General features: G+C 38.5%; 1 protein-coding gene across 2 annotated transcripts in view; it reads left to right on the top strand.

Moving 5' to 3' along the window:
- Window positions 1-19,430, top strand: part of LOC117473824 (corticotropin-releasing factor receptor 1-like) — a 78,667-nt gene extending 59,237 nt beyond the window's left edge. The window contains exons 7-15 of one of the 2 annotated variants that reach the window (XR_004555062.1): window positions 2,168-2,288; window positions 3,961-4,114; window positions 5,840-5,900; window positions 7,344-7,416; window positions 11,096-11,181; window positions 11,373-11,508; window positions 11,728-11,769; window positions 18,523-18,878; window positions 19,043-19,430. Coding sequence is in view for 1 of the 2 variants with exons in the window: in XM_034119724.1 (XP_033975615.1) it covers window positions 2,168-2,288; window positions 3,961-4,114; window positions 5,840-5,900; window positions 7,344-7,416; window positions 11,096-11,181; window positions 11,373-11,508; window positions 11,728-11,769; window positions 18,523-18,663 (814 nt within the window). In the remaining variant the exon portion in view is untranslated. Of the gene's footprint in view, window positions 1-2,167; window positions 2,289-3,960; window positions 4,115-5,839; window positions 5,901-7,343; window positions 7,417-11,095; window positions 11,182-11,372; window positions 11,509-11,727; window positions 11,770-18,522 lie in introns of both variants that reach the window. The other variant, XM_034119724.1, reaches the window with a different exon arrangement.
- The last annotated feature ends 7,440 nt before the right edge of the window (window positions 19,431-26,870 follow it).

Here is a 26,870-nt window from a genome sequence, read left to right as displayed (position 1 = left end):
CCCTGTGTGTGGGTTACTCTCTGGGCGCACCAAGCCAATCATCTTGGGCTTGATTAAACACAAATGAAGCCAATTGTCAGCAGGTCAAGTCATTACAAACACACCACAAGAGGCACATAACAATGGGAAAGTTATATAAAAATGCACCCCCCTGCTCATTAAAATATGCAATAATTAGGATTGAGTGTATTTGATGGAAAATAATGTGCCAGAAGTCACCATATGGGGGCTTTTATGGCCAATAAACAAGCTAAATTAATATTTTTTATAGAGCCAGATCAATACAAATCCATAGAATTGACACATTGTCCTACGCATACTTATTTAAAGTGTAAGGTTATACACTGGGGATAGGATCCACTGGTACTGAAAGACAGGATGAGATAAATTGACAGAAAACAGGTTGAGACCTGCATTAAGATCGGAGTCGGTAATTAATACCCATCAGGCCGAGCTGATTCACTGACAGGATGCCAAAGGGAGTGAGATCACACTGGGTAATGAATCAGTTGTTGAAAGAAAACATCTTCTTTGATGACAGTTGCTGCCATTAGTACTCATTGTCAAAAGGATGCAGATTAGCTGCTTATTTTGGGGAACAAACCATTGATAATACTTATTTTTGTACCGATTAGGTTGCTTCTGTTTTACTTCTTTGTAATATTGTACTAATTGCAAACTGCACCAGCATTTCTCTGCATGTTATGGTGTTACGAAGGTCGTTATTTCCTTTAAAAGCTCCATGATTAATAAAAATTGGAGTAAAAGGGCACATCAATGCAGTGTCAATGGAACAATCTTGCTCCTGCGCGGCTGCTCAGTCAGCACAAAGCCAGTGCAAGTGGCACTTATTAATAATTGATGCATGCTTAAAAAAGAAATCATGTGATTCATGGTTGCTGGCTGATGATGCCGTCAGCTGGTGACAACAAGCGGGCTGTCAGTGCTGTGACCGGGGTCGTTTTGTTACATCCGTTATGTGTGCTTCTATTTTCGACCTCTAACTCTGAGGCAGATTTTTAATTGTATCCTAAGGTTGATTCATTTGCATAATTTATAAAGACATAAAATGTTCAGGGCATGACACAAACAGGATTACAGTGGAAATGTTACTTTATGTTATGTTAGGGGCAAGGGGACATGTTGAGGCTACATATCTTCATTATTTCCAAGATTACTTAAAGGGTTATAGCATGTGTTGGATTCAAATTCAGTGCAACATTTTTTTTAATTAACATATTTTCTACCAGTTTGCTCTTTCATGTCTGTAAATATGAAATTACACACAGCGTCCAAAGTTCAAAAACACATCTACCAACACCTCTAATTAACAGGCCTGTAACAACACATACAGTATGTGATAAACGTTCTCTTCATTTTGTTATAACACCCACATTTTATAATTATCATCTGCACTTTGTTATAAACAGCTTGAATGCAAAATCTAATTTATTTGCAACAAATTATTACATCTTCATTCTTACATAATGTGGGAGTTGCAATTTCCCCAAAAATAATAATAATAAAAACAATTATATTACAATAATATTACCAACCAAAATAGAGGCTTTCATCTGTACATGTTAATTTATCAAAGAAAGTTAAGGCATCATGTGACACTTAATGTAGTTTAGGTCAATGAGTCAAGATAATCTAACTAAATGTATCTTTATAAGTGAGCCAGTATGCATAAAATTAGCATATTTGAAGACATTCAGTTTGGTTGGTTATACCATAAATAACGTATTATTACATTTTCATGGAAAAACTCAAGCATTACTGCAATATTTAATATTTCAAAATGCAGAGAAATGTATCACATATTGCATGTAGGCTATTTGTTTCAGATTTGTGGGGCTAGCTGTTTCCAACCACATCTAGTCTCTTTATGCTAAGCTAGGATAATCATCCTCTGGCTGTACCTGCATTTTTGCCACTCAATTTTTATCTTGAACTTTCAGAAAGAAAGCCAGTAGTTGTACTTGCCAAAATGTTTAAAAAAATGTTTAACCAGTCAGTTTGGGGTATATTTCATTTCGATGTTAGTGTACTGTCTCGGTTAAGAATACGCTACAAAATAGAAAAATTCCCCAAATTTGGTCTCATTTACATACACATTTTGATTAATTATTTAATCTGAGTTTGTTCTTCTCTGTTTGCCTCGCAGGAGCATCCGCTGCCTGAGAAACATCATCCACTGGAACCTCATCACCGCCTTCATCCTGAGGAACGCCACATGGTTTATCGTCCAAATGACCATGAGTCCCGCAGTGCACGAAAGTAACGTGGTACGTACCACTTCATCTCTAGATCTTTGACAAGAAACAGTTTTCTTTCGGGACTAAAGGACATGTCTTGTGATATTATATATTTTCTTATTATTAACCAATCACACAAAAGTACAAAGACAAAGATATTTGAACAAAAGTGATCGTTTTGTATCAGACCCCCATAAGGGATGTACTTTTCTTTTTTTGTAAAAATACATTTAGGTCGTTTTTTTTGGCTGGATTACTTAGAAAAAGGCAGAATATTTCATTAGAATCAAAGCTGTAATAGATAGACGACACATTAGCAGCAGCAGATTAGAAAAGATGTTCCCAGGATTGGATCAACTTAATTGGAACACTGTAACATTTGTTTTGGAGCTGCCCAAAACGTATATCATCTGGTCGGTCATCTTTGTGGCATTCTCTAGTATTTGTATTAGGGGATTGGACCTGATCCAGTAATTGCATTATTTGGACCAAGTGTTTACACATTCAGGTACACAGTGTGCTGCTGTCTTCATTAGCACGACAGTTTGGTGTTTATTCACTGGGAAACTGCCAAACCGTCAAGAAAGCGGAAAGTGATTAGGCACAACTCAATTTGAAGAACCTAAATTGTCCTTAAGAGGCTCGGTCTGGAAACCTTTTCTCTCTTACTTGGAACAATATTTTGTATCCAAATATATAGTATACAATCTCTGAGCCTCTATCGTTTTCTACCGCTATGACTTCCTTTTGGGGGTTTTATTAACTGTTGAGGGTCTATCATTATCAACACAAACACTGCAGTTTATACTGGAGTTATTCCTACATACACCATGCTGCACCATGCACATAATACTATCAAGAGCACCAATTGTGGATTAATCCGCCGTTGGAAATAGTCCCCAACAAATGGGCTCTTTTCCTCTGTTTGCAATGTTTGATAAAAACTGCAATGACCTGCTGTTTTATAAACACATATAAAGCCTTTTTGTATGGTTTATATCTGCAGTAGGATTGATGAGTGTCATGGTTACAGAAACTCTTAGGAGTTACACCTTGTTGGTTAAGGGTTAGGGTTAAAGAAACACCAGCCTTTTTCTTTAAAAAGTGTATGACATCCTGTGTGTATTTGCACATGTCTGACTTGGTGCTAAAAATGATCATCCTTCAATTATTAAGCTGTTCCTCTTTACATAAAATGTTTTTGAATTGTATTATTTTTTGAATACTTTCTTGTTAGTGTCTTCAAGGACGGCCCAGCAACTGAGTTTCAAGAAACAGCTGCTGTATTCATGAACTTCACATAATAATGTGTCTTTATAGTGAGGTTTTGGGTTGCCTTTAACCACCAGAGGAGTTTGAATACTCCTGGTCATTGATTCTTTAAGCCTGTTAACTCAATTGGACGGATCCAAAATCCCCCATATGTGTTCAGTTCACTCAAGTTATCCCCTGTGTGTTTCTGGGAAATAAAACTTGTATTACAAATGACTGGTGGACAAGGAAGTCATAAAGAAGAGCATGTTTCTTGTATTAAAAACCGTTGAGTCTCAAACAGAGATTCCTTTGACAGACCATTTAGCAACAGTTTCCTGATGAAATGATAATAATGTAACCCACAGAACATGTGGTGTGCTATGCAGTGTTTTGCAGTAGGACAAAATTAGAAACTGTAAAATGTTTAACTGAATAATTTGTCTCGTAGATTTGGTGCCGCCTCGTCACAGCCTCCTTCAACTATTTCCACTCCACCAACTTCTTCTGGATGTTTGGCGAAGGCTGCTACCTCCACACCGCCATCGTCCTCACCTACTCCACCGACAAGCTGCGCAAGTGGATGTTCATCTGCATCGGCTGGTGTACGTACAATAAAACTCACTCAGGCTCACTATTTGGCAAGATGACTAAGCCTTATATTGGCTACTTAGCGAGAATCAACTCAGTGAACAACAGATACCAAGGATGCTGGCTGATGAAGAAGACGAAGTAAGCTAGGTAGCCAATATAAGGCTTAGCAGTACAGATACATGTGGGCTCACTATTTGGCAAGCAACCGGTCACAGTTGCCCTGTTTATCTCATGTCTCATAAAAGCTTATTAATGATTTATAAAGTGTTCACAACTTAATTAATTAATTAATTACAAACTATTCGTAAACCCTTTATAAGGGTAATCTTATTGTAAAGTGGTACCGTATTTTGTTATACCAAAGATATTCACTTTAATAAGAAACGGAAACAATCTGCATTTCTTCTTACATTTGGCATGAAAATGATTTAATGGATTAATCATTATAGTTGGTAACTAACTGATCAGTAGATTAAACATTGCGGCTTGAAAAAGCTTTAGTTAGCATTGTTTACGTTTTTGGGGAAATACACTTATTTACTTTCTTTCAAATGGAGGATTGATATCACTCACTTGTTAAGTGATATCAATCGTGTTAAGTATAGATCGAGAGCCAGGAACAGTCAGCTTAGCTTAGCATAAAGACTAGTAGCATGCTCTTACCAATATCAAAAATACACTTACTAACACCTCAATCTACCATATTTAATGTTCACAAAGATAATTGTTTAAGGGACAAATTGTTTTTTATAAGGGAGTATTTTCCAAGCTAGCTTCTAGTGGTATTGCTAAGCTAAGCTAATTGGCTCCCGGCTGTTGAGTAGTATCAATTTGAATAGCGTAGAAAGCGAGTAATTGTATTTCTCAAATGTTAAACTACTTGTTTAACTCCAGTCAGTTTAGATATTTCGCTTTAACAGACCACACTGAGGGTCAGACACACATTAAGCTAACAATGGGAGCAGATTACTTGATGGAGATACCAGGATTTGCTGTGGCAGCTTGGAAACGTCTTGGTGTGGAGTTCACTAACACCCCGTTTCACACTGTCAAACTCAACTATGTGCTGCTGAGATTAGGTGTATTGTGCCATCTGGATTACATTTCCCCCGGGGCCGCGTGAAGCCTCCGTGTGAAGGAATATATGGCAGCACATTTCAGGACGGCCATGCAAACATTTATAAGATCAAATTTTATTTGCTTCGCTTAGCTTCAACTCGGGCTTCAAGAGCAGACATTATTATTAAAGCAGATGGGCATAGGCACGAGATTAAATCAAGACAAATTACATTTTTCAAGTAATCTGGGCATGTGGGAGTATATTTTTATAGAGATTTACCATTACACTAATGGCAGTATATTTCTAAGTGGAACATTTCCTGACTAACATGTGACGAGGCATCTGGCACATTCCTCATGGTCAAGGAATGGCTGTTTGTCTGCTCTATTATACTCCCTTAAATCAGTAAATCAGATGATCACTCTGCATTATCGTCAAGCAGAGTCCAGCTACTCATTCATTCACAAAAAGTTCACATGGTGACATGTCTCGGCTTGAATCTGTGGATCACAGCACACCAGGAACAATAGCTTCTGACAGAGCTTGGCAGGCGCTGGTGAAAAAAAGAATCAAGGACTTCTTATTGCAGCGTGAAATCCCTGAAGGCATATTTTGTGATCTGAATAGCAGAGAAAGATGAAAGAATCTGTTATGTGTCCTTTCTTTTCCTTCACAGGTATACCCTTCCCTATAATTGTGGCATGGGCGATTGGGAAGCTGTACTACGACAATGAAAAGTAAGCCCTTTGTTGTGCCTCCTCTTTTCAGAGAAACCAAACCCGCTAATAAAAGGACATAGGCAAAGTCAAACTGTATTGCATTAAGGAGACTAATGTCTATTATTAACCTGCGGTAATCACATTTTCATTGTACAATATTCTTAATTACATATTATCCCTCTGGCGATTTCCACTTTGAGAGGGAGTGCTTGGATCTTGATTGATATAAAGTGTCTCTTTTTGCACTTGGTACACAGGTGAAAATGGATTCTGCATTTTATATATATATGTGTGCTGAAAAACATCTAATTAAAACCCTTAAAGCACAAGTGTCATTAAGGATAAGGATGTCAGTGTTTGATGTTTTTCTTACTGTCAAAATCAACAAGGGTTGAAATGCAATGCTAACTGCAGTAAATGACTTTTTGGTTCTCATGTGTCATTTGCACATATTTACATGACATAATATGCTATGCTTTTCGTGGAAAATGTTCCCTTTCCTATGCAAATTAGCCTCTTTGCAAAACAGTCCTATTCAAAAGGTCAGCGGTAATAGCCATATAGTTCCGTTTAAATGATAAGCATCATCAGAGGGGGGGGGGGAGTGTCTCGCCCAGAATTTCCACTCATCATGGCAACGTTGAATTACATTATTTATTTTGTCCTCTCCTTCAAATCATGCCATCCTCTTTTACATTCTGAGAGTGTGCAATAGAAGCGCTGACACGTTAAATCGTAAAAAGGGTTACTTTTTGCACATTTTAATTTCTTCCCAGAAGTTTAGATGAATACTTAGAGGAATAGCACCGAAACTACACAGACCATCTTTTCAGGTATATTATTTTTCCATTTTTTAAATAATTGAATTTGTGACCCATTTTTTAATATTTATGTCTTCAGAAGGATCCGATGGGCTCGAGGCTGAGTGTCACAGACAGGGCAGGGACGTCAGTTAGTGTTGAGACGCCTTTTGGGCTTTTGCCATTGAATCTGTTGACAAGAATAGAAATATAGAACACCAGCCTTATCCTCTTATCAATTTGAAATGTTTGATTTTTATTTTCAATCTCAAATAAATTATTTTTCTTTAAAAGAAAAATTGGTGCAGCAATGTTCTTCTTCTTTCAGGGTATTTCTTTCTTTGGTAGAAGAAACCAAATTCAGTCAGGCATTTGTTGTTCATCATTTGATCCATGATGTTTTAGAATAAGTTTTAGTTATAAGTTTAGTTTTTTACCTCAAAGAAAGTATTTTTTCAAGCTTTTCAGTGCTGCGACGTTCTTCTTGTTTCAAGATATTTATTTATTTCAAAGAAAATGTGTTTTCTCGGACTGGAACATGTATAAACATCCTGAGCAGCTCAACAAAAATAAATTCATATTCTGAATACTTTATAAAGAGTGACAATATAATTACACCTGCCTAGAAGTAAGCATTTGTGATTTTTCTGTTTAATTGCAGGTGCTGGTTTGGAAAGCGAGCTGGCGTTTACACAGACTACATCTACCAAGGTCCCATGATCCTTGTCTTAGTGGTAAGAGTCTTTTGTTTTTATCCTGAGGCAGCAGCACTTTACATAACTCGCTGATACAATTAGTCTTTATTATGTCCTTTAAAATGCCTGACAGGCGTGAAATGTTAAAAACCGCAACACATTCTTCACGTTACAAAATGATGAATGTGAGGTTCTAACACTTTACCTGTCGAGCGTGACATTTAAATCTCTGCAGCTTGGCACATTGTTAGAAATATGGGAATCCTGATGGAAAAAGAGAATGATATCCAAAGGTATGTTCATTTTTGTCTGTACTTAGGAATGATCTTGTTATTTCCAACGTCTGAGGGAACATTTTCCAGGCTTTTATTTCATTATTTCATTAGGTGTTGACTATTGTGAATCTCTGCTGTCTCTCTCAGGCTCCCGATTCTGCAGCTACACAAAGACAAACTCTTAAGCAATAGTTCAGATCCTTTGAAGTGGGGTAGTAGAGGTACTTTACCCATATGTAGTGTGTTACATACATTAGATGGTGTCGACACACCCCCACTCAGGAGAAAAGGCAGAGAACCAGCACAGAAGCTGAGAAATGTATTGCTGTGGACATCAGCAAAACGTATACAAGACGCCTAAAAGAAAGGCCCACCAAAAAAAAATCAATATCAGTTTAAGTGCAGTGCACGCTATATTTAGAATCTTTTCACCGCTTAACCTTGCTGTCACTCAACCCTTTCCTACGGGGGACTGAAGCCGTTATCTATCCCCTCTTCAGAGCCACCACGCTCCTTTGACAGAAACAGTCATTTTACCTCGCAGAACGCGGGAGTTTCTGCTCTACTGCTGCCTCCATCGATTAGTTCTTAGGTGTTATTGTGTGACTTTGGTGAATCCGTGCTAACTCTTTAAACAGGACATTAAGCCCCCGCAGGACCTCTCCTTTAAATTCAGAGCAAAGCTGTGTGTTATTGTGACTCTTCCTCACTCTATGTGAAGCTGACACTCAGGCCTCCAGCAGGGCTCATGTTGAACGATCCTGCAGATTTGGCAGATTGTCAGGGGACTCAGCGCGGCAACTTACAAGATTTAGTCATCTCTCGTCTGGACTGCAGTAACTCCCTCCTGGCTGCGCTCCCAGGATCCTGGCCTCGGTCCAGGGCTGGAAAGTACATTTACTCAAGTCCTGTACTCAAGTACATTTATGAGATGCTTGTATTTCTGTGCTTAATTCCGAATATAATCAAAAAGAGGATGTATTTTCATAAATCACTAAAGTCTCCTTGCGGTATATGAAGTAGTTAAAATTAGCTCCACCTTTATCAGTTGCAACATTAAAATGATTCCTAAATGTTAATACATAAATGCTCATAATCCATTACATTTGACAACTCTATTCAATTGAGATAGATAGAGAGATAGATAGATAGATAGATAGATAGATAGATAGATAGATAGATAGATAGATAGATCGAAATACTATAGAGTATCTAAATAATACACTAAGATAACTTAATCGTAGTGACAGATGTGTTTGTGTGTGTGTATCTGGGGTTCGATTATCTCGCCGACCCTCTGACCGACCTGCTCTACGCTTGGCATGTGTGCTGGTGAGGACCCGGGGATGTACAGTTCTGCGAATGAAGTTATTTGGATCAGTGGTTCTGCAGAAAAATGCGAAAGCCTGATTCTCTATGGACATCGATTAGCACCTGCGCTAAACCCGTCTGGAATTCTACTTTCTTCCAAAGCCTCCATCAAACCCGGTGCACACACTCTGTCTTTGACTTTAACGGGGCACAGATATTTTATGGGAGTTTCTGCACTCGTGGCCCCCGTAAACGCATGAAAAAACTCATGTTGAAACCCAAGAAGCAGTGGCACCACCACATCCAGAACGGGCAATACACTGGTGAAGGGAAATACAAAAAACACATCAACAAATAGTGTGACATCATGAAATAAATGTCATGACAGCAACTTTTAACCCTTTCTAAGGATAACAAGCTCTTGCACTTTGGTGTTTTACATCACATGGTACCTTGTGGTATTGAGTCCTTGTTCCACCTTCCGTCCCGATCCACATGCACGCCCTGACTCTTTGAACCCTACCTCCCCTCGCTGTTGTGGATTGACCGTTTCTCTGCTCAGTTTGATCTATTTTCTCCCTGCCAGGTCTCCAGTGGAGGACTGACCTTCCCATCCGTGCTTGAACAGAACGTTCCCTGATCTTCTCTCGCTAGTTGAAAAAGGCATCTCTCAAAGAGGCTCTTTATGTTTCTGTCTCTCCTGCCTTACTCTCCCCCTAAAGCACACATCTGCCTCCTTCAATATCCCTCTGCTACTTTCACCGAAGATTGTCTTGCTTACAATAGCATATTTGCCTCTCAGGCTTGTATCTCTTTTGCTGAGCACTTGATCCTCCAGGATCATCTCCAGGACACCAGAATATTTTAGGTAACTGTCAGGTTTCTGCGGTGGTGAACCATCAGTGCCTTTTACCATCGGCGGCAGTTAATGTCAGGCATTAGGTGATGTACTGGGATAAGGTATTAAATAAGTATCTTATTAACATGCTAACATAATGCATGAGGTTATTGAGCTGGTGAAATGGATGCTTCTTGAGAGATTGCCATCCATCTGTTCAGGCCAAGGTCAGGTCATCTGGTCCTGGGTAGTGTTCCTGCAGCTATTTTTGCTCCGTTGTTACATAATCCACACCTATTGCGCAAGCTATTGATTGTGTCATTCATCACATTGTGGGGAATATTAATCTCAAGGTGCACTTTAGATAACAGTTACAGGTTTAAGTATCATTAAAGGATAATGCTGGTGTTATTTAATATTTTTCTTCCTAGTCAATCACAAAAAAGGAAATCTGACCAACATACACCATCCTGCTGCCATCCACAGTGATGGAGGAAGCTCTGTAATTATAGGTTGATCAACAGGAAAACAATTACCAACTGTTGGAATCATTTATAAATTGTTAAAGTATTTTTAATTACCTGGGAGTGTGAGGAACTTAAATAAACATTTTTCGCTTTTCTCTGCAATGTAGACCTAACTAATCAATTAATCTAGAAAATAAAATCCAATTAAAAATGCAATAACAACCATCAATTGTTATTTAATGTAGTAATATTATCATGTAAAATAATATATTGCAATCTGATTCCTTTGAAATTATACTTTTGTACAAAAAAAATGTTTTAACTTTAAATAGACTTAACCTTGATTTTGAAATAAATATTGTTGACTTAGTACACATACAGTTTGACCCTAAATCTGAATTTAAGTACCTCAATCAATTATTTCCTTTTTCTGGCACAAATGGGCTTCCATATTTCTTTCAAAATAAATGAAAGGCCATTAGAGAAAGCAAAGCTGTTTTTTTTTTTGTAGTTACTGGGAAAGTGTTTTTTAAAACCTGATGATAGTTTAAACCCGTGATGCGTATACGGACGTCATCTGTGTGGTTCACAACACGAGAGTTCCTCAGGGCCTTCCTGTTTTGGAGAGAGTTGAATCCGCAGGTGAGAGACCCTCACTCCGGGCTTTGTTGTCCGTACACTCTGATGAGTTTTGTATCCCACTGCTGCCAGGCAACCATCCTCCATTGTTTGCTTTAAACAGTGACCCCTGAACAGCCTCTTTCTAGACACTATAATCCCTTTATATAAGGTCTCAAATTCATCGCTGTGTTTGCTTTACCCAACAGATCAACTTCATCTTCCTCTTCAACATCGTGAGAATCCTGATGACCAAACTGCGGGCCTCCACCACGTCAGAGACAATCCAATACAGGTACATTTACTGTCACGTGCATTATTCAGGTGAACATGCATGAGACAAAACTTTTGAGCTTCTCCGGAATGTGCACACATAAATAATTCATGTTGTATACTTGGATCTGTCGAGTGTGGTGAAGGGATACAGATGTCAGTGAGTAAAAGTTTTAAAACAGCCTTCCTGTCTGTTTTTTTGATCGTCTGCAGGAAAGCTGTGAAGGCTACACTGGTACTTCTTCCTCTCCTGGGACTCACCTATATGCTGTTCTTTGTCAACCCGGGGGAAGATGAGATCTCTCAAATTGTCTTTATATATTTCAACTCTTTTTTGGAGTCCTTCCAGGTATGTGTAGACGTACTAAATGCTCTCAGGGTGTAATATCATCTGCATGGGTGTATTTTTGATTAACAAGTATTGGACGGATGAATTGTTCATCCTTAGAGATGACTGAATGAGTGTAACGTTTGACAAGCTGCTGTGCATGTGATGGAAACTGGATCAGGGCGTTGACGTTTTGAATGCCCTCCTTTTTATATGATGTTTTGTTTCCTCACCACACAGGGCTTCTTTGTGTCTGTGTTTTACTGCTTCCTAAACAGCGAGGTAAGCACATTCACATCCGCTTATTGATCTAACATTTAACATTCCCCCTTGCTTCCAACATGTATTTATATTACCCATCTTCAGGCGCTTCCACTCTCCCTTTTGGTGGCTGTTGTTGTTGAGTGATAACGCTGGAAGCATTTTTATTTAGGGCATAATTAAGACTTGTCATATGTAAGTGACATCAATTTCTACTCCTTATGACAATGTCAGTCTTAATTTGGTCTCACTGAGAAATCGGGGGTGAAACCCTCTAAAAATAGTGCAGAAATATGAATATGCATGCAGAGATGCTACATTTAATGTGTTATGAAATTATTATTAATATTACCAGTACTTATAGAAGTGATTTAATTACCATGTATAAAAATAGGCATCAGATATTTGTTCCAGAGTATACTGGAGCACTATTATTAAAGGCAAAAAAAAACATTATTTAAAAAAGCATGAATAAGAATAAGCAGAATAAGAACCAGAAATCTGGGTTTTCCATGACAGCAGCTGTTCAATCAATGCACCCAAGTATCTGTATGAAAGGACCTGCTTGATTTGTTCAGTATGGATTACTATGGGGACTATACAAGAGTCAGATGGTTAGCCAAAAACGACTACTACGTGGTTTCCCGTAGATATTGCAAACACTATCAAGTGGTTAGATTGACAATCCAACAGCTGTTGTCACATTTTTACTGGAATATTGCTGAATTTCACCTTTTTTTAATGAACCCTGGCCAATTCAAACTCATTTTGTTTTGATTCAGAAGTCAAAACTGTTCATAAAGGCCTTCATCATTCATAGTATGAGAAGCAGAGTGAGAAAATCCATTTTAGAGCCTTAAAGTTTTTGTTTTTTGAAGTGCAGTTTTGCACCTACAGTAAAAGTGTAAATTACCTTCCACATCGTGCTCTCCAAAGTTACGATCAATACCCTTTTGGCTTTGGCTAGGACCTGCCAGATGTAAATGAAATAAGCTTAGTTGGTATTGCAAACACCAGGTGTGTATTTATCAGTGTTCCAGTGCAGAGATCACATTCTCTTGGAAAAAAAACAACTCCCATAATCAGGAAGTAACTCTGCACCGGCTGAAAAACCGGACGGGGAAAATATGCTGCAAGTGGGAAGGGTTCACCACTATACAATAACAGAGAGAGAAAAGCAAATGTATAAATAACTCAACATTGGGACACCAGGTTCAATCAAATGTATCAAAACTGTAAGTAAAAACAAAGGTTATTGGTAATAATAAGACGTGGTGTTATAGGGTAGATGTCATGTTACCTATCTCTTATGTATGTGTCCTTGTTTATAAGATAATAATCTTGAAACGTATTTAAATGTTGCACACTCTCCTACTTAATGCTATAGGATTTATTTATTAGGTTTAAATCTGAATTAACCACACTGAACTTAACACATTATGTATTATTCTTACATTTTACTGTTTAATTCCTTTATTGTTTGAATCTAAATTAACCACACTGATCTTATCAAATTATTTATTATTCTTACTTTTTACTATTTAATTCGTTTTATTGTTTAGTAGTTTTTGTTATATGATTCCTGTTGTGGGGGATGAAATCTTTGAATGTGTGTTTGAATATGTGTGGGATATACAATGTTTTCATACCCAAAAACAGAGATAAATTACCAAAAGCAAAGCATTGCACAAGCTAGAGAAAAATCTAAAAAAGTAATAGGCATCAATCTTTTTGTCTTCTTCCAAAAGATCTCAACCCTCCTCTCCTCCACCTTACCTGTCCCTCCTCCCATCTTTGCACAATCTCTGCAGAAGTTTCCAAGCAATAACAAGCACACAAATGATTATTTAGTTTAACTTTTACACTTCACAGGCAGCAAAATAACAAAAGTGAAGCAGAAGAGGTTGCACGGCAATCCATCCAAGAACTATCGACATATTTGGGACGTAGTGAAAGACCGACTGACTGAATTTCAAAATAAAGCACCAGGCAGTACTGACGGATCACTCTGTAGCAGTATAAGAAACAATAGCTCTGTTGTTTCAGTTAGTTCATCGTAACTCATTGTCTCTGTTGCTGAGCTTTCCCTTTCTTGCTACATATTTGAAAAGGTTTTGAAAGCCTCTGAAAACATGTTTTTTCGTTCAAAGTTATTTGTTATATTTATAGAACACAGCACAGAAGGAGTTTTGGGCTCCCTTCAACTATGCTCATTAAATATGAATCAGAAGAAAATCATGCAAGTTTAAAAAAAGTATAAACCCCAAAAGTATAAAATATATCATAAAGAGGTCCTTCTATACTTTTGGGGGGTTTCCCTCTCCTGTAGTGTGTTATATGTGTTTGTGCATGTAAATGGTCTGCAAAGGCTCAAATCCCAGAGGGAGTTTCTCTCCCACACGTAACATGTAAGTTCAGCAGGTGATTTGATTGACAACCAAACAGCTTTTTTCACATCGTAATCAATATATTTCTAAATTTCCTGTTTTTCAAATGAAACCTGGCCACTTCAATGTCATAATTTCTTTTTTAATCTTCCTAAATTAAATAGTGACCTGTAAACCCTGTTGGTTCTAATTGTTCGCTAATGTTTTTCAGCAATAAATACTTATAAGGCCAAACCGGTTCATGAAGGACCTCATCTGTTATCATAGAAGCTGACAGAGAAAATCAATTTTTAGAGCCTTTAAAAGGTTTTATCTGAAAAAGGACAGCTTTCTACTTCAAAGGGTAAATTAACTTCCACATCGTGCTCTCCCAAGTAGCGATCAATACCCTTTTGGCTTCAGCTAAAACCTGCGTGATGAAGATGAAATAAGCATTAAGATATAGTATCACCTGACCTTTTTGTGTGGTAATGAGGATTATGTCAGATCTTGAGTTTAATCAGGACAGCCTGCTGGTTCGTCTGCTGAATCGTAATCTGGTGATTCAGTCCACTGCAGAATAATCATCACTTTACAAGGTGTTCCTCGAGGAGCGGCACATGGATGTGATATCAGCTGACTGCTGGCCTTTGGTCAACATCCCACTCTGTGAGAGCCGGCTAGATGATGAATGGATGTCTCATCACTGACCAACAAGGAGCTTAACCAGCGTGTGTAGTTTACAGAGGATATTGATTTAGGATTTTGTTTCAGGCTGAGAATAGCAGAAAATAAATGAGACAGATGAACAAAGGATAGCCGTGGTCACTTGCGAGAAGGGGAACACAGTTCGTTCCATAACATGTGCCGGGAGGATTAAATCTTGTTCACAGATGACAGAAGCCAATACAACACTGGTTAACACACTGATGAAATGAGATGTGAAATATCATAGTGTGTTAGAGTGATTGTGGGGATCAGCTTTTTTTAGATTAAAGCTCTTTTTTGGATAGTGATTACTAAAGGCAGGGATGTAGAGAAGTGGGACACATGGGACGATTGATTTTGGTTTGGACGTGAGAGAGGAGAGGAGAAGAGGAGGAACCCTTTTTAATCATCATTAAACTGATTTACTGCAAGATGTAGCAATAGATCCTGGTTACAAACTAAATGGAATTTAGTGGAATTGCAGGTGCAAATTTGATTTTAAATAGCAGAGATTGATAAGTATGGAAGCCCATTCATGCCAAAACAATATATACATTTTGGATTTTATTAAGGTAAAGTATTTGTCTTGATAAAATAAATTCTTACTAGCTTTAGTCCTATTTTAGTCAGTTTAATTTAATTTATATATATTTAGTCAAAAACAACATATATTTTTATTCCAGTTTATGTCAACATTTTATCATTTATTAAGTCATCACTAGGCAAAATGTTTTCCTTTGTCAAATGTCCTTTTTTTTGTCATTATTAGATTGTATATATAAAATCTAATAAATCAGACAAGCCAAAAACAAATATATTTTCATTTGGATTCAAACTTATTTCACCTCATCATGATCAATTGAAAAACCCAGATTGAGTGACTATGCAGCTCTGCTACTCCGAGTCCTCCAGACTGAACTCATTAGTAGTGTGTAGGTCAGCCCCATCCACTCAACCCACATTATTAGAGAATCTGCTCCACCCAACTATGCCATTATCAATCAACATAAACCTGACCTAACCCAAGGAAGTGCAACATGTATTATTATACATATATGATATAGTAGCTAAAAGAGACAAGAACACAGACGAAGGTAGACTGTGACAAAAAGAGATGTTGGGATCGTTTTAATTTTCACAACATTTTAGTCTCATTTTTTTTGTCAGCTTATGAATGTTGACAGAGTCACATTAAGTGTTTAATGAAATTGTTGCCTTCTTATAATTTTAAGTCATGGAACAAATGGTAAGTGCTAAACCTATTTTGTCATAGTTTCCGAAATTAACACTGAAGGAAAGTCTTCCATGGAGACTTTTAAAAGGTTTTGGATTTCCCCCTGTGGATCAATAATGTCTTACTCATATAATATCATCTTACATATATTTTGCTGACGCTTTTATCCAAAGCGACTTACAAAGCACCTCTGGGGATCAGTGTCTTCCCCAAGGACACTTCAACATGTTGACCGCTGACTGTAGGGACTGAACCACTGAACCTCCAATTGGTTGACAGTCATTTCCCCCCTGATGCACATCTCCCAATATAATAATGTATACTGATTACATGTTATACTATTAATCTAGATCTGCAAAGTCTTAATAACTAAAGGTTCTAGGAATTCTAACTGTTAAGTAGCAGAAAATAAAAAAGTACCTCAAAATTCCACTTAAGTACAGTACGTGAAATGTACTTTTGTCTGCTGTTTTCATACATATTAAAATATCATTAAATGGCCTAAAACAGCAAAGACAAAGACATTTAAAGAGGACATATGCTCATTTTCAGGTTCATATTTGTATTTTGTGCCAATAGAAGCGCAAGTGTTACACAGTGATGTCATTATGTCACAGAGCCCACTCTGCTCTGATTGGTTAAATGGCGGCTTCTGTTGTGATTGGTGAACCGCTAAGTTGTCCCGCCTCTTAGCCTGGCACGTACAATGTGTTGGCGTGAGTGTTACATAAGCCGCGTTCACACCGGAGTACATTTCACCGTACTTTTCGCGTTTAGTTCCGTTAGTACCCCTTATGTCGCGTTCACACCAAAAAGAGCACTTAATCTCGGGAACTTTTACCCCCATTTTTAGTGCCTGCTGAGAGATCGTACTTTCCTGGGGGAAAAAAGTGCCCCAGTTCTGGTTGGCTGGGCGAATTGCAAACCACGCCCCGTACAACTCTGAAATGTTTTGTAGAGCCGCCATTTTATTATCCTCGCATTAGCATTATTAGCATTAGCATTCGCCCAGCGCACAAACGCAGAGAGACTAACTTATGGCAACACAAAACAAAACATGGGAGCGGTGGAGATGAGGAGGTGTCGGCGTTCTGGCGATTTACTCGGAAGGCTTCAGTAGAAGCTGCTGGGAGTCCCAGCAGCTTCTACTGAAGCCAGTCCCCAACTCCGGGGACTTCCGGCCAGGGACTCCGGGTGGCAGTATACGCCGTGAAGTTGTTTGCGGCCTGCCAGTAAACCCAAAGCAGAAGAAGACGAAGTGACGTCAGCGGCTCATTTGCGTAATCTTCCCTCAGGGAAAAGTACTCCGGTGTGAACGCGATCTGTACTAAATGCCCTGGGGTCATAAGTGCCGGGGCTCTGAGTGCCGGCACTAAATACGGCAAAGTACTTGGTGTGAACGCGGCTATTGTGATGTCATTATGTCCCAGAAGTAACCAAAGGAGTCAAATGGAGGAGTTTCAGGCAGGGGAGATTGTTTGGGAGAGAAACTCCCTCTGGAGAGAACACAATGATTTTATCCTTTGCAGACCATTTACATGCACTAGATTAGAGCATACATCTCAAACTCAAGGCCCGCAGGATAATTTCTAATTCCTATTAGATCTGGCCCGCCGGTATATTGCACGCACACCTTCACTCAATCCTGAGGATTTCCTCACCTCAGAGCCTGACCCCAAATATTGATGAACTTGCATCCAAGATGAGATGCCAAGTATCTGGCTTAAAGTGGACCTATCATGCTATATTTTAATAATATAGTGTAGGACCATACCTATATAAGGCATATTTATACTTTTTTTTGTTCAAAATACCAAACAGATCATGCATTTTAGCCATGCCTCATTTCGCTCAATTTGCACTTTTGTAGCTCTGTTTTAGCAAGGGCTGATTCTGTGAGAACAGCACCATCTACTGGCCTGGCATATGTACTACAGCGTCTCCAGCGCTTTCGAACGGCAATGGCCGTGGCTGTCTCCTCCTGATTGGTGGAGTTGGCCCAATAGCCGTAGCGCCACCGTCCTGACGTCAGGACAGTGTTCAAATCTGGATCAGTTTTTATCAGATCCGTTGCAGCCCCTTTTTTAGAGATTTGGGTATGGAGGAAAATAGAGAGGGTTGTGTTTTCTGACACTTGGTGAGTTCCCTGGAACACCGGGGACACATATTCATGTATAAAAGACGTACAAAAGTGCATTTTGCATGATAGGTCCCCTTTAAACTATTATTTAAAACTGATTATTTAATGTTTAATGATGTTTTTATAGGCAATAATTTAAGCTTTGTTAGTTCCAGATTTAATATGTGCAATAGGTTCATTTCAATACGTTTTGTAATATACATTGAACCAGTCCGGCCCTCGACTAGTACCGATTTTTTAATTTTGGCCCACTGTGTATTTGAGTTTGAAACCCCTGCACTAGATCAGCTGACCTTTTATGATTCTTCCTGTTTTGTTGTCACCAGGTGCGGTCGGCTGTGAGAAAGCGGTTCCACCGGTGGCAGGAGCAGCACTCCATCCGGGCCCGGATGACCCAGGCCATGTCCATCCCCACCTCCCCTTCACGGGTCAGCTTTCACAGCATTAAGCAGTCCTCGTCACTATGAGACAGAAGGCCGGCGCCGACCTGGATACAGTTTTTTGAGCTGTCGTCATCATTTTCTGCCAGATCACTGGAGTACACTGAACCACTTTGTGAGCTGGGGCAGGGCCACAGAGAGGGACTGCATCAGTCTCCTAAACCTCCGGAGGGACATTACACAGACGTAAAAATGGATGAGGACGGAGAAAAAGGACACTGCAGACTTTAGAAAAGCAAGAGGTTAGTGGATCAAGTGATGCACGTGACCAAGCTGGGTGACTTTGAATCAGGGTGTGAATGTACAGCACTCCATATTCGTTAATGTTTGCCTGCCATAGAAAGTCTCTGTTGTATTCCTGCTTGCATACTTTAATTTATTTGTTTCGCTATCTGTGAAAACTCAGAGCTTTGGCCGCTTGGACTGCACTGAACTGGATTCCACGCCTGCGGACACTGGACTTAAACTAAGTTATTCAAATGAATTTATTTTGTATTCTGTTGTCACAAACAATTGTCTGGTCATGGTGTTTGTTAATTCTGTTCAGTGCAGTCATGCTACTTTTATAATTTGTCCAGAACGTTGAACGCATTCCATCATTTTATACCTGAAGAGTTTTGTTCTAAAATAATACATCGACTATGAAGAAAAATCAGAGGCAGGAAGTAATTAGCCTAGCTTAGCATAAAGACTGGAAGCAGGGGGAATAGTTAGCCTGTCTTACTCTAATGTACAAAAATCATAGATTCTTGACTGAGTACAATTACTCAAGTACTGTATTTCAGGTACTTTTTTATGAGATTATGAAGAGTCTATAAAGTATGATGTTATATTATGTTAAACAGTTTATAATATATTTTATATTTATATATTTAAATACAAATACATACTTGATTGTTAGAAAATGTATCGGCAAGTATTTTATTTATTGTATTTAAAGGTTTTATGGTTCAATAATGATAATAAACTAAGTTCAACATTAACTTAACCTCCACCAATACAACAGTAATTCTGCATTTGCATGAATGCATAAATCATAATCTAATGATTTAATAGTATTCCATTCACAGGGAAAATTGTTATCTCTGTATTGCTTTAAGTACATTTTCATGATTTAAATAGCGGATTAAAAGAAATGTTCACTGTGTTTTTTTATTATTTCCTATAAGATCAAGAATGGACTTTGAATGATGTTTTTGGAACAAAACTCTTCAGCTGAATAAAGAGACTTATTATTGTTTCCTCTCTACCAGCAAACCAGTGATATACAGTTTATTTTACCAGGAAGAAGTTCATTCTTGTATTCTTGTATCTCATCAAATGACGTTCCGTGGTGTTGGGTTGGGTTGACTTGAAACATGATGGGAACAAGCTACACAGTATCTCTATTTACCGATTGATTGTACATATATAAATATAATATAAACAGGGGGTTAAAGACACAAATATAAACCAAAAAAACACAAACCACACACTGTGAATCATGGGCACATTCATCCATGTGATCAGCAAGTCACAGTCCACATTCCTACTATACCAGTATGCCTAGCACCTGTGCATTTGTATCAACTGCTGTTTGTGTCAAATTGTATATGAACATCATCATTTTGCTCTAAAATCCATTTTTGTTTTCCTTTTCAAGTTAAGTGCATGGCATATTAGGACCATTGTTCATTTTTATAATTGTAGAGCCATTGGATTGGGGTAATACTAAAATAAAACAATGTAACATTTCTGTTAAATTCTCTGGGAATGAAGATTTTCAAAAACAATAAGAATTTAAATTTGGAAAAATCTGAATTTTTACCCTGAATATTACATTCCGTTTTTACAAAGAAAATAGTCAAGCTAAGTTGTTTATATTTTAATTGCATAGCCCAAAATTGTACACATCTTTCTATAAGGGATTTCTTTTATATTGACGTTTTTGTGTTGTCTTCTTCTGTATTATCGCAATTCTCATGATACCCCCCCTCTCAAGGCTGCATAATAAAACATGTTTCTAGTTACCTACAATGGCACTAATACCCAATAGAATTGTGAGCTCTGGTTCTGATGAAATGTCAAAAATGTTTAAGGTAACAGGAATTCACATGCTGCTGTGATGTGTCTTCTTCTAGTGTTGATCAGCTGAGTGAAGCTGCATCATGAGTAATTGGATGTACAGTATATGGGGGTAATATAACGCATAATTACACTACGGATGAAATGTTTTTAATTAAGCTGTCATATTTTCTTTCCATAATGTCTATTTTAATTGAGATAATAACAGTATAATGCGGACGCCAAATGTGTTACTGACATTTTAAATCGTTTTTGCTCAGAAAGAAGAAGAATTTACATTTTCAAACTTATATTTTAATCAATTTCATGATGGGGGAATAATGTAATTTTTTTGTCCAAAGTTATCTCATGGGAAGGTGTTTAATTATCATGATGCTTCAAAGGGCATTTTGGTGTCATTTCACGCATTTTAAGCTTTAGCGTGTCATTTAAAGCCCCAGTCCCAGCTCATCTCATATCACCAGTTTGAAACACATTAATGCTGTTAATTCAAAGAAAACTATGGTTATGTTGAGGCAACCAAACTCATTGTTCAAGTTTAGAAAAAATCATGGTTTGTGTCAAAATGTTTGTATGTTACTTAAATGAAGTTATGCATAAGTAAGTAGTCAACGGTATTAACTCTGATTGATTTGGGGTTTTGCATAAGAAATGTCTCCTGAGAAAGTCCTGCAGTTTGACCCGTCCATCCTCTCTATGCAGACTTTCATGCTCTTTACTGTATGTGTCACTTTACTCGTAAAGAAGTTGCCTCTAAAAAGGCTTTGCCAACAAATGACACGTGAAAAGCAGAAATGCACAGGAATAACAGGCTAAATCACTCAAGAAATTGGCATGTGTTAAAGGACCAATTATCATTACCCAACCACTACGTTTCAAATTGGCTCAAAAAACGCACGTAGAGGTATTTTTCTTTGTGCCCTCTACAGTCCATTGAGTAGTTAGATTGAAGAGGTTAAACTGGGGTTTGTGAGAAAAGTATCCTCAGAGGATGTTTCCTGATCCAGTTCCAATTGTGTTAACGCTAACCTTTTATTTCTGCTGCAGTTTTACAAAGAGCTTGCTTAAGCGGCACATTTCCTGTTTATTCCAGTTCTTATTGAACTAATGCCCAGAGGGATTCTTCTGGACTTTCAATTGTCTATCTGGTTCAATCCTCTACAGTTCTCCATCTACAGAGCAAACCTTTCACACAAAATCACAGCTATTTGTAAAGAGAACTTTCTAAAAACATGAAGGTTCAAACACATAGAGCAGTCCTCTCAGACATAACTGGAGACAATCAAGCTTTGGTGGCAGGAGATTACACACTTTGTAACGGTATTGTGTTTTAAGTAAGAAGTGGAGTTACAATGCCTATGATGTTAGTGAGTTTTACCAAAAAGAACATTTAAAATGTCAGAAATGAGCAGCAGTGGATGTTGGTGACACGGTAAAAAGCATCCGAAGATATTTAATGACGTCTTCATAGTGATGTGGTACATAAAGTGGTAAAAACAGAATTACAATGAAGTTCACATTCTTATTTAATGTTATTTATTTTCAATATTGTTATTTTCATACTGGAAAAGATGTGAAGAGATAATAAACTGTGTCGCGTTTGACTGAATGAAATATTCAACAATGTGAAGTCAAGTTTTATTTATATAGCACAAGACACATATACACATTCAGCTAGTGTTATGGGGTACCGCTTTTTTTTTTAACACACTTAAAAGGCTCAGATTCACTGTGGCATTTGTCTCCACGGTCCCCTGAGACAAAAGCAAACAAGGAATGCATCTTGAGCATCGTGTGATCCTTTTAAGCCCTGTGTGTGTGTGGTTGTGTGTAATATTGTGTACATGTATGTGTGTGTGTGCACGCAAGGGTGTCTCAGAGGGTATTTGAGTGCAATTTTGAGTTATTTGCACTTTCAGTATTTCCATTTTCTACTTCTCATTTTTCTACTGCACTACAATTCAAAGGAATACATTTCTCTTTTTACTTCACTACATTTATTTTTTACAGATTTAGCTTTAAAAATTCAGACTAGAAATATAAACCAATTAATATATAGCAATGTATTATTATCGAAGCTAGTATAAGGTCATTAAAGTTAGCTCCACCTCTTTCAGCATAAACTGATGAACACATTAATGATAATAATAATAATTGCAATCCAGCGATACTATATTCATTTGTTTGAAAGGGATTATTTTGTATAGTATTTGTACTTTTATTGGTAAGTATACGTTGGTATTAATACTTTTGTACTTTTATTTAAAGATCCCAAATTGTTAAAAGATGTTCATGTTTATATAAAGCCGGTCTAAGTGTGATGTAAATACTTGATATATCGAAATATTAAAAGGTCCCCTATTATACTGTTTTTCATCAATATTACAGGTCTCAGATATATACAAAACATGTCTCTGAAGTGTTTGGCTCGAAATACCAAACAGATCATGCATTGTAGCATCCCATAAACCCCTCTGTTTCAGCCCTGTTTCAAAAGTGCTGATTCTCTGTCTGTTACTTTAGATGAAAAATAAGGAGCCCCTCTGCGATATATTTGGTTAAAAAGAACACAATGGTGCTCTAGGAGGAGATTCAGGTGATAAGGTGGACGGGTGTTACCTTGGTTGGTGATTGGCTAATGGTTACACAAGCCAAAAAAGATGATGACATCATCACTCCTCTCAGCCTGGCGTCAACATCCCCCCTCTGCTCACCACCTACACTTCACACCTCTCCTCCACCACCCAGCCTGGCTTCTGCACCCCCCCTCTGCTCACATTGCCGCTGACCCCCCCCCCCCCCCCTCTGCTCATCTTGCCTCAGACCCCCCCCCCCTCTATCCCCCCTTCCATCTAGCCCCCCCCCCCCGCTTCACTGTGAGCACAGGACAGGTCCAGAGTCAGATGGAAAAACTCCACCAAGGCAAGGCTGCTGGCCCTGATGGTATCAGCCCCAGGGTCCTGAGGACCTGTGCACGCCAGCTGGCTCCTGTTCTCCAGTATATATTCAACCTGAGCCTGCACCTGGAGACCATCCCGGTGCTGTGGAAGACATCATGCGTTGTTCCGGTCCCTAAAAAGACAACTCCTTCTGGGCTCAATGACTATCGCCCTGTAGCACTCACATCTCATGTGATGAAGGTGCTTGAGAGACTGGTCTTGGCCCATCTCAGACCGCAGGTGAGATCATTCCTTGACCCTCTGCAATTTGCCTACCAGCCTCACCTGGGGGTGGACGATGCCATTATTTACCTGCTGCAGCGTGCTCACTCATACCTGAATGGATCGGGTTGCACTGTGAGAATCACCTTTTTTGATTTCTCCAGTGCATTCAACACGATCCAGCCTCGGCTACTGAGTGACAAGCTGCAGGCTATGAGGGTAAACTCGTCCACCATCTCCTGGATTACCAACTACCTCACGGACAGACCACAGTACGTCCGGCTGGGCAGTGTGCTGTCTGATGTGGTGGTTGGTAGTATTGGAGCCCCACAGGGGACTGTGCTGTCTCCTTTCCTGTTCACCTTATACACCTCTGACTTTCTATACAACTCAGAGTCATGCCACCTGCAGAAGTTTTCGGATGACTCTGCAGTGGTAGGGTGTATAAGGGATGGACGGGAGGAGGAGTACAGAGCGCTGGTGGGTGATTTTGTTGAGTGGACTGGAAGAAATCATCTGCTTTTGAATGTGGCCAAGACCAGAGAGATGGTCATTGATTTCAGGAGGAAGAGGACATCTCCTCCTCTGCCCCTGTGCATTCTGGGAGAGGATGTGGCAGTTGTGGAGGTCTACAAGTACCTGGGAGTGCACTTAGACAATGGGCTGAACTGGAGGATCAACACTGACGCTGTGTACAAGAAGGGGATGAGCAGACTCTATTTTCTGAGGAAGCTGAGATCCTTCAACGTATGCAGTAAGATGCTGGAGATCTTCTATCAGTCTGTTGTGGCTAGTGCACTCTTCTTTGCTGCGGTCTGCTGGGGGGGCAGCATCAGAGCCGGTGACACCTGCAGGATCAATAAACTGATCAGGAAAGCTGGGTCAGTCATCGGCATCAAGCTGGAACCCTTTGAAGCTGTGGTGGAGAGGAGGACACTGAACAGGCTGTTGTCCATCATGGATAACCCCACCCATCCTCTCCACCTGCAGCTGGACAGTCAGCGGAGCTCCTTCTCCAACAGACTGCTGCAGCTCCCCTGTCTCAAGGACAGATACTGGAAAACATTCCTGCCCACTGCAATAACACTGTACAATAAATCACCTCTGGCTGGAAGAGAACTCTCTGCTCCATAGTTTCTCTAGAAATAAAACCACCTTGTACATTTTACTCACACATAATCTGTTTCATATTTAATACTCCATAATTCCATATATTTTGAATATATATATATTTGTATATTTGTATATATATATATATATATATATAATATCTGTATGTATATTTTCTATTTTGTATTTTGACATGTATATTTTATATTTTATTTTATATTTTATTTTATTTTATTTCTATTCTTGTATATTTTGTTTTATTGTAAAATGCCTTTTATGCTGCTGTAACAAAAACAATTTCCCAATTTGGGATCAATAAAGTACGATCTATCTATCTATCTATCTATCTATCTATAAAGTGGCCAAAATCTGATCAGCTCGTTTTCAGACAGGTTTTTATATAAATGGATCAGGGAAAAGAAATTGCGAATATTTTTTCCTGAAACTTTCAGAGTCTCTTTACACAGAGGAGGGGACACATGTTGATGTATAAAAGACATGAAAAAGTGGATTTTGCATAATAGGTAGGTCCCCTTTAAATTAACAAAGACACCAAATGCAAGCGGCATAAGAAACCATGTCTTTTAACAATCCGTCAGGACTTCAATAATGTTGGAACATGACGTTTTTTTTTTTTTTAGAGCTAGCTAGTTAGCCAGCTTGTGAGCTAGCCAGCTCTGAATAACCGAACTGCATGTTTCAAAAGCGCTCCAAGATTACGAAAGGATTAAAAGTACGTTTAATCTTACTCCTATTAGCTATAGCCAACATTTTCTAATTTTTTACTTAGGCATACTGTTACAGACTATCACATCTCATCATAATCATCTGTTACATTGTCATCCTCACTGACTAGCAGAGGCACTTTATTTTGTATTCTACATATCAATATGAAAGTTTTCCTTTAATGGGTTTGAATTAGCCCTTTGGTTAATTCATGTAGAAATAGAACACGCTGTTTCTTAACACAACAACGCTTTCATTTTAGCATAGAGCGTCAGATTGAAAATACAAACGCACCCATAAATACCTGTCACAGTTACATTTAAAGATTCTAAATCTTACTAGTTTAGTCCTGTTACGACGTATGTGAATGACAGCTTCTGACACGAAGTAAACATTGACCCAAACTTTCACCAAGCAACCCAAACGGAGCATTTCAGACAATGCTGTATAGATACTATGAATAAATGTACTTTACTGCTTGTAACAACATATTGATAAATACAAGTATGAATCTGAAAATGAGCATGATTTCACTCCTATGTAAGATTCTGAATAAACGACGTTCAATCGTATATCATCAATCATATACTGTGGTATTCCTACTTTTACTGAAGTAAAAGAGCTGCGTATTTCTTCCAAAAGTGGACTTTTACTTGTAACAGAGTAAAAATACTACTTTTACATAAATAAAACACGAGTAGCATAATTTTCCATCTCTGGATGATTTGCAAGCAAACATCGCTCACAGAACTTTATTTTTAATCCTGATCTCCGAAAACACCAAATGTGTTTGGCTACAATTTGGGTAAATGTTTACAAAATACAAAAGGCATCTGCAACATTTCCATCTGATTGAAAAGTGCAGCCATGAATCACACGGAGCCATCATGTGGCTTCGATGAAGATCTGGAAGAAGCCGACATGATGTCAGCCTGCATAGAATATGATGAGTTTATGAACTGTAAAGCTCTAGAGTAACCTGTAACTGATCAAGTAAACATTCACCATTTCCTCTCGTGAACAAGAGGAAAGCCTCTCCTGCTTTTAATCATAGATGTTGTGCAAATGCACAACAGTGAGCGGAAGGGAGGGTATGCGAGTTGCAGATATTGACTGTGACAGTATTCATGTTGATTCTCAAAGGATCACAACATACGAACATTAAATTGGATG

This window comes from Trematomus bernacchii, unplaced genomic scaffold, assembly GCF_902827165.1.
Source record: "Trematomus bernacchii unplaced genomic scaffold, fTreBer1.1, whole genome shotgun sequence".
NCBI classification, from domain to species: Eukaryota; Metazoa; Chordata; class Actinopteri; order Perciformes; family Nototheniidae; genus Trematomus; species Trematomus bernacchii.
Note: the sequence above shows the minus strand (reverse complement) of the source record. Positions and strands in the feature narration are given on the sequence as shown.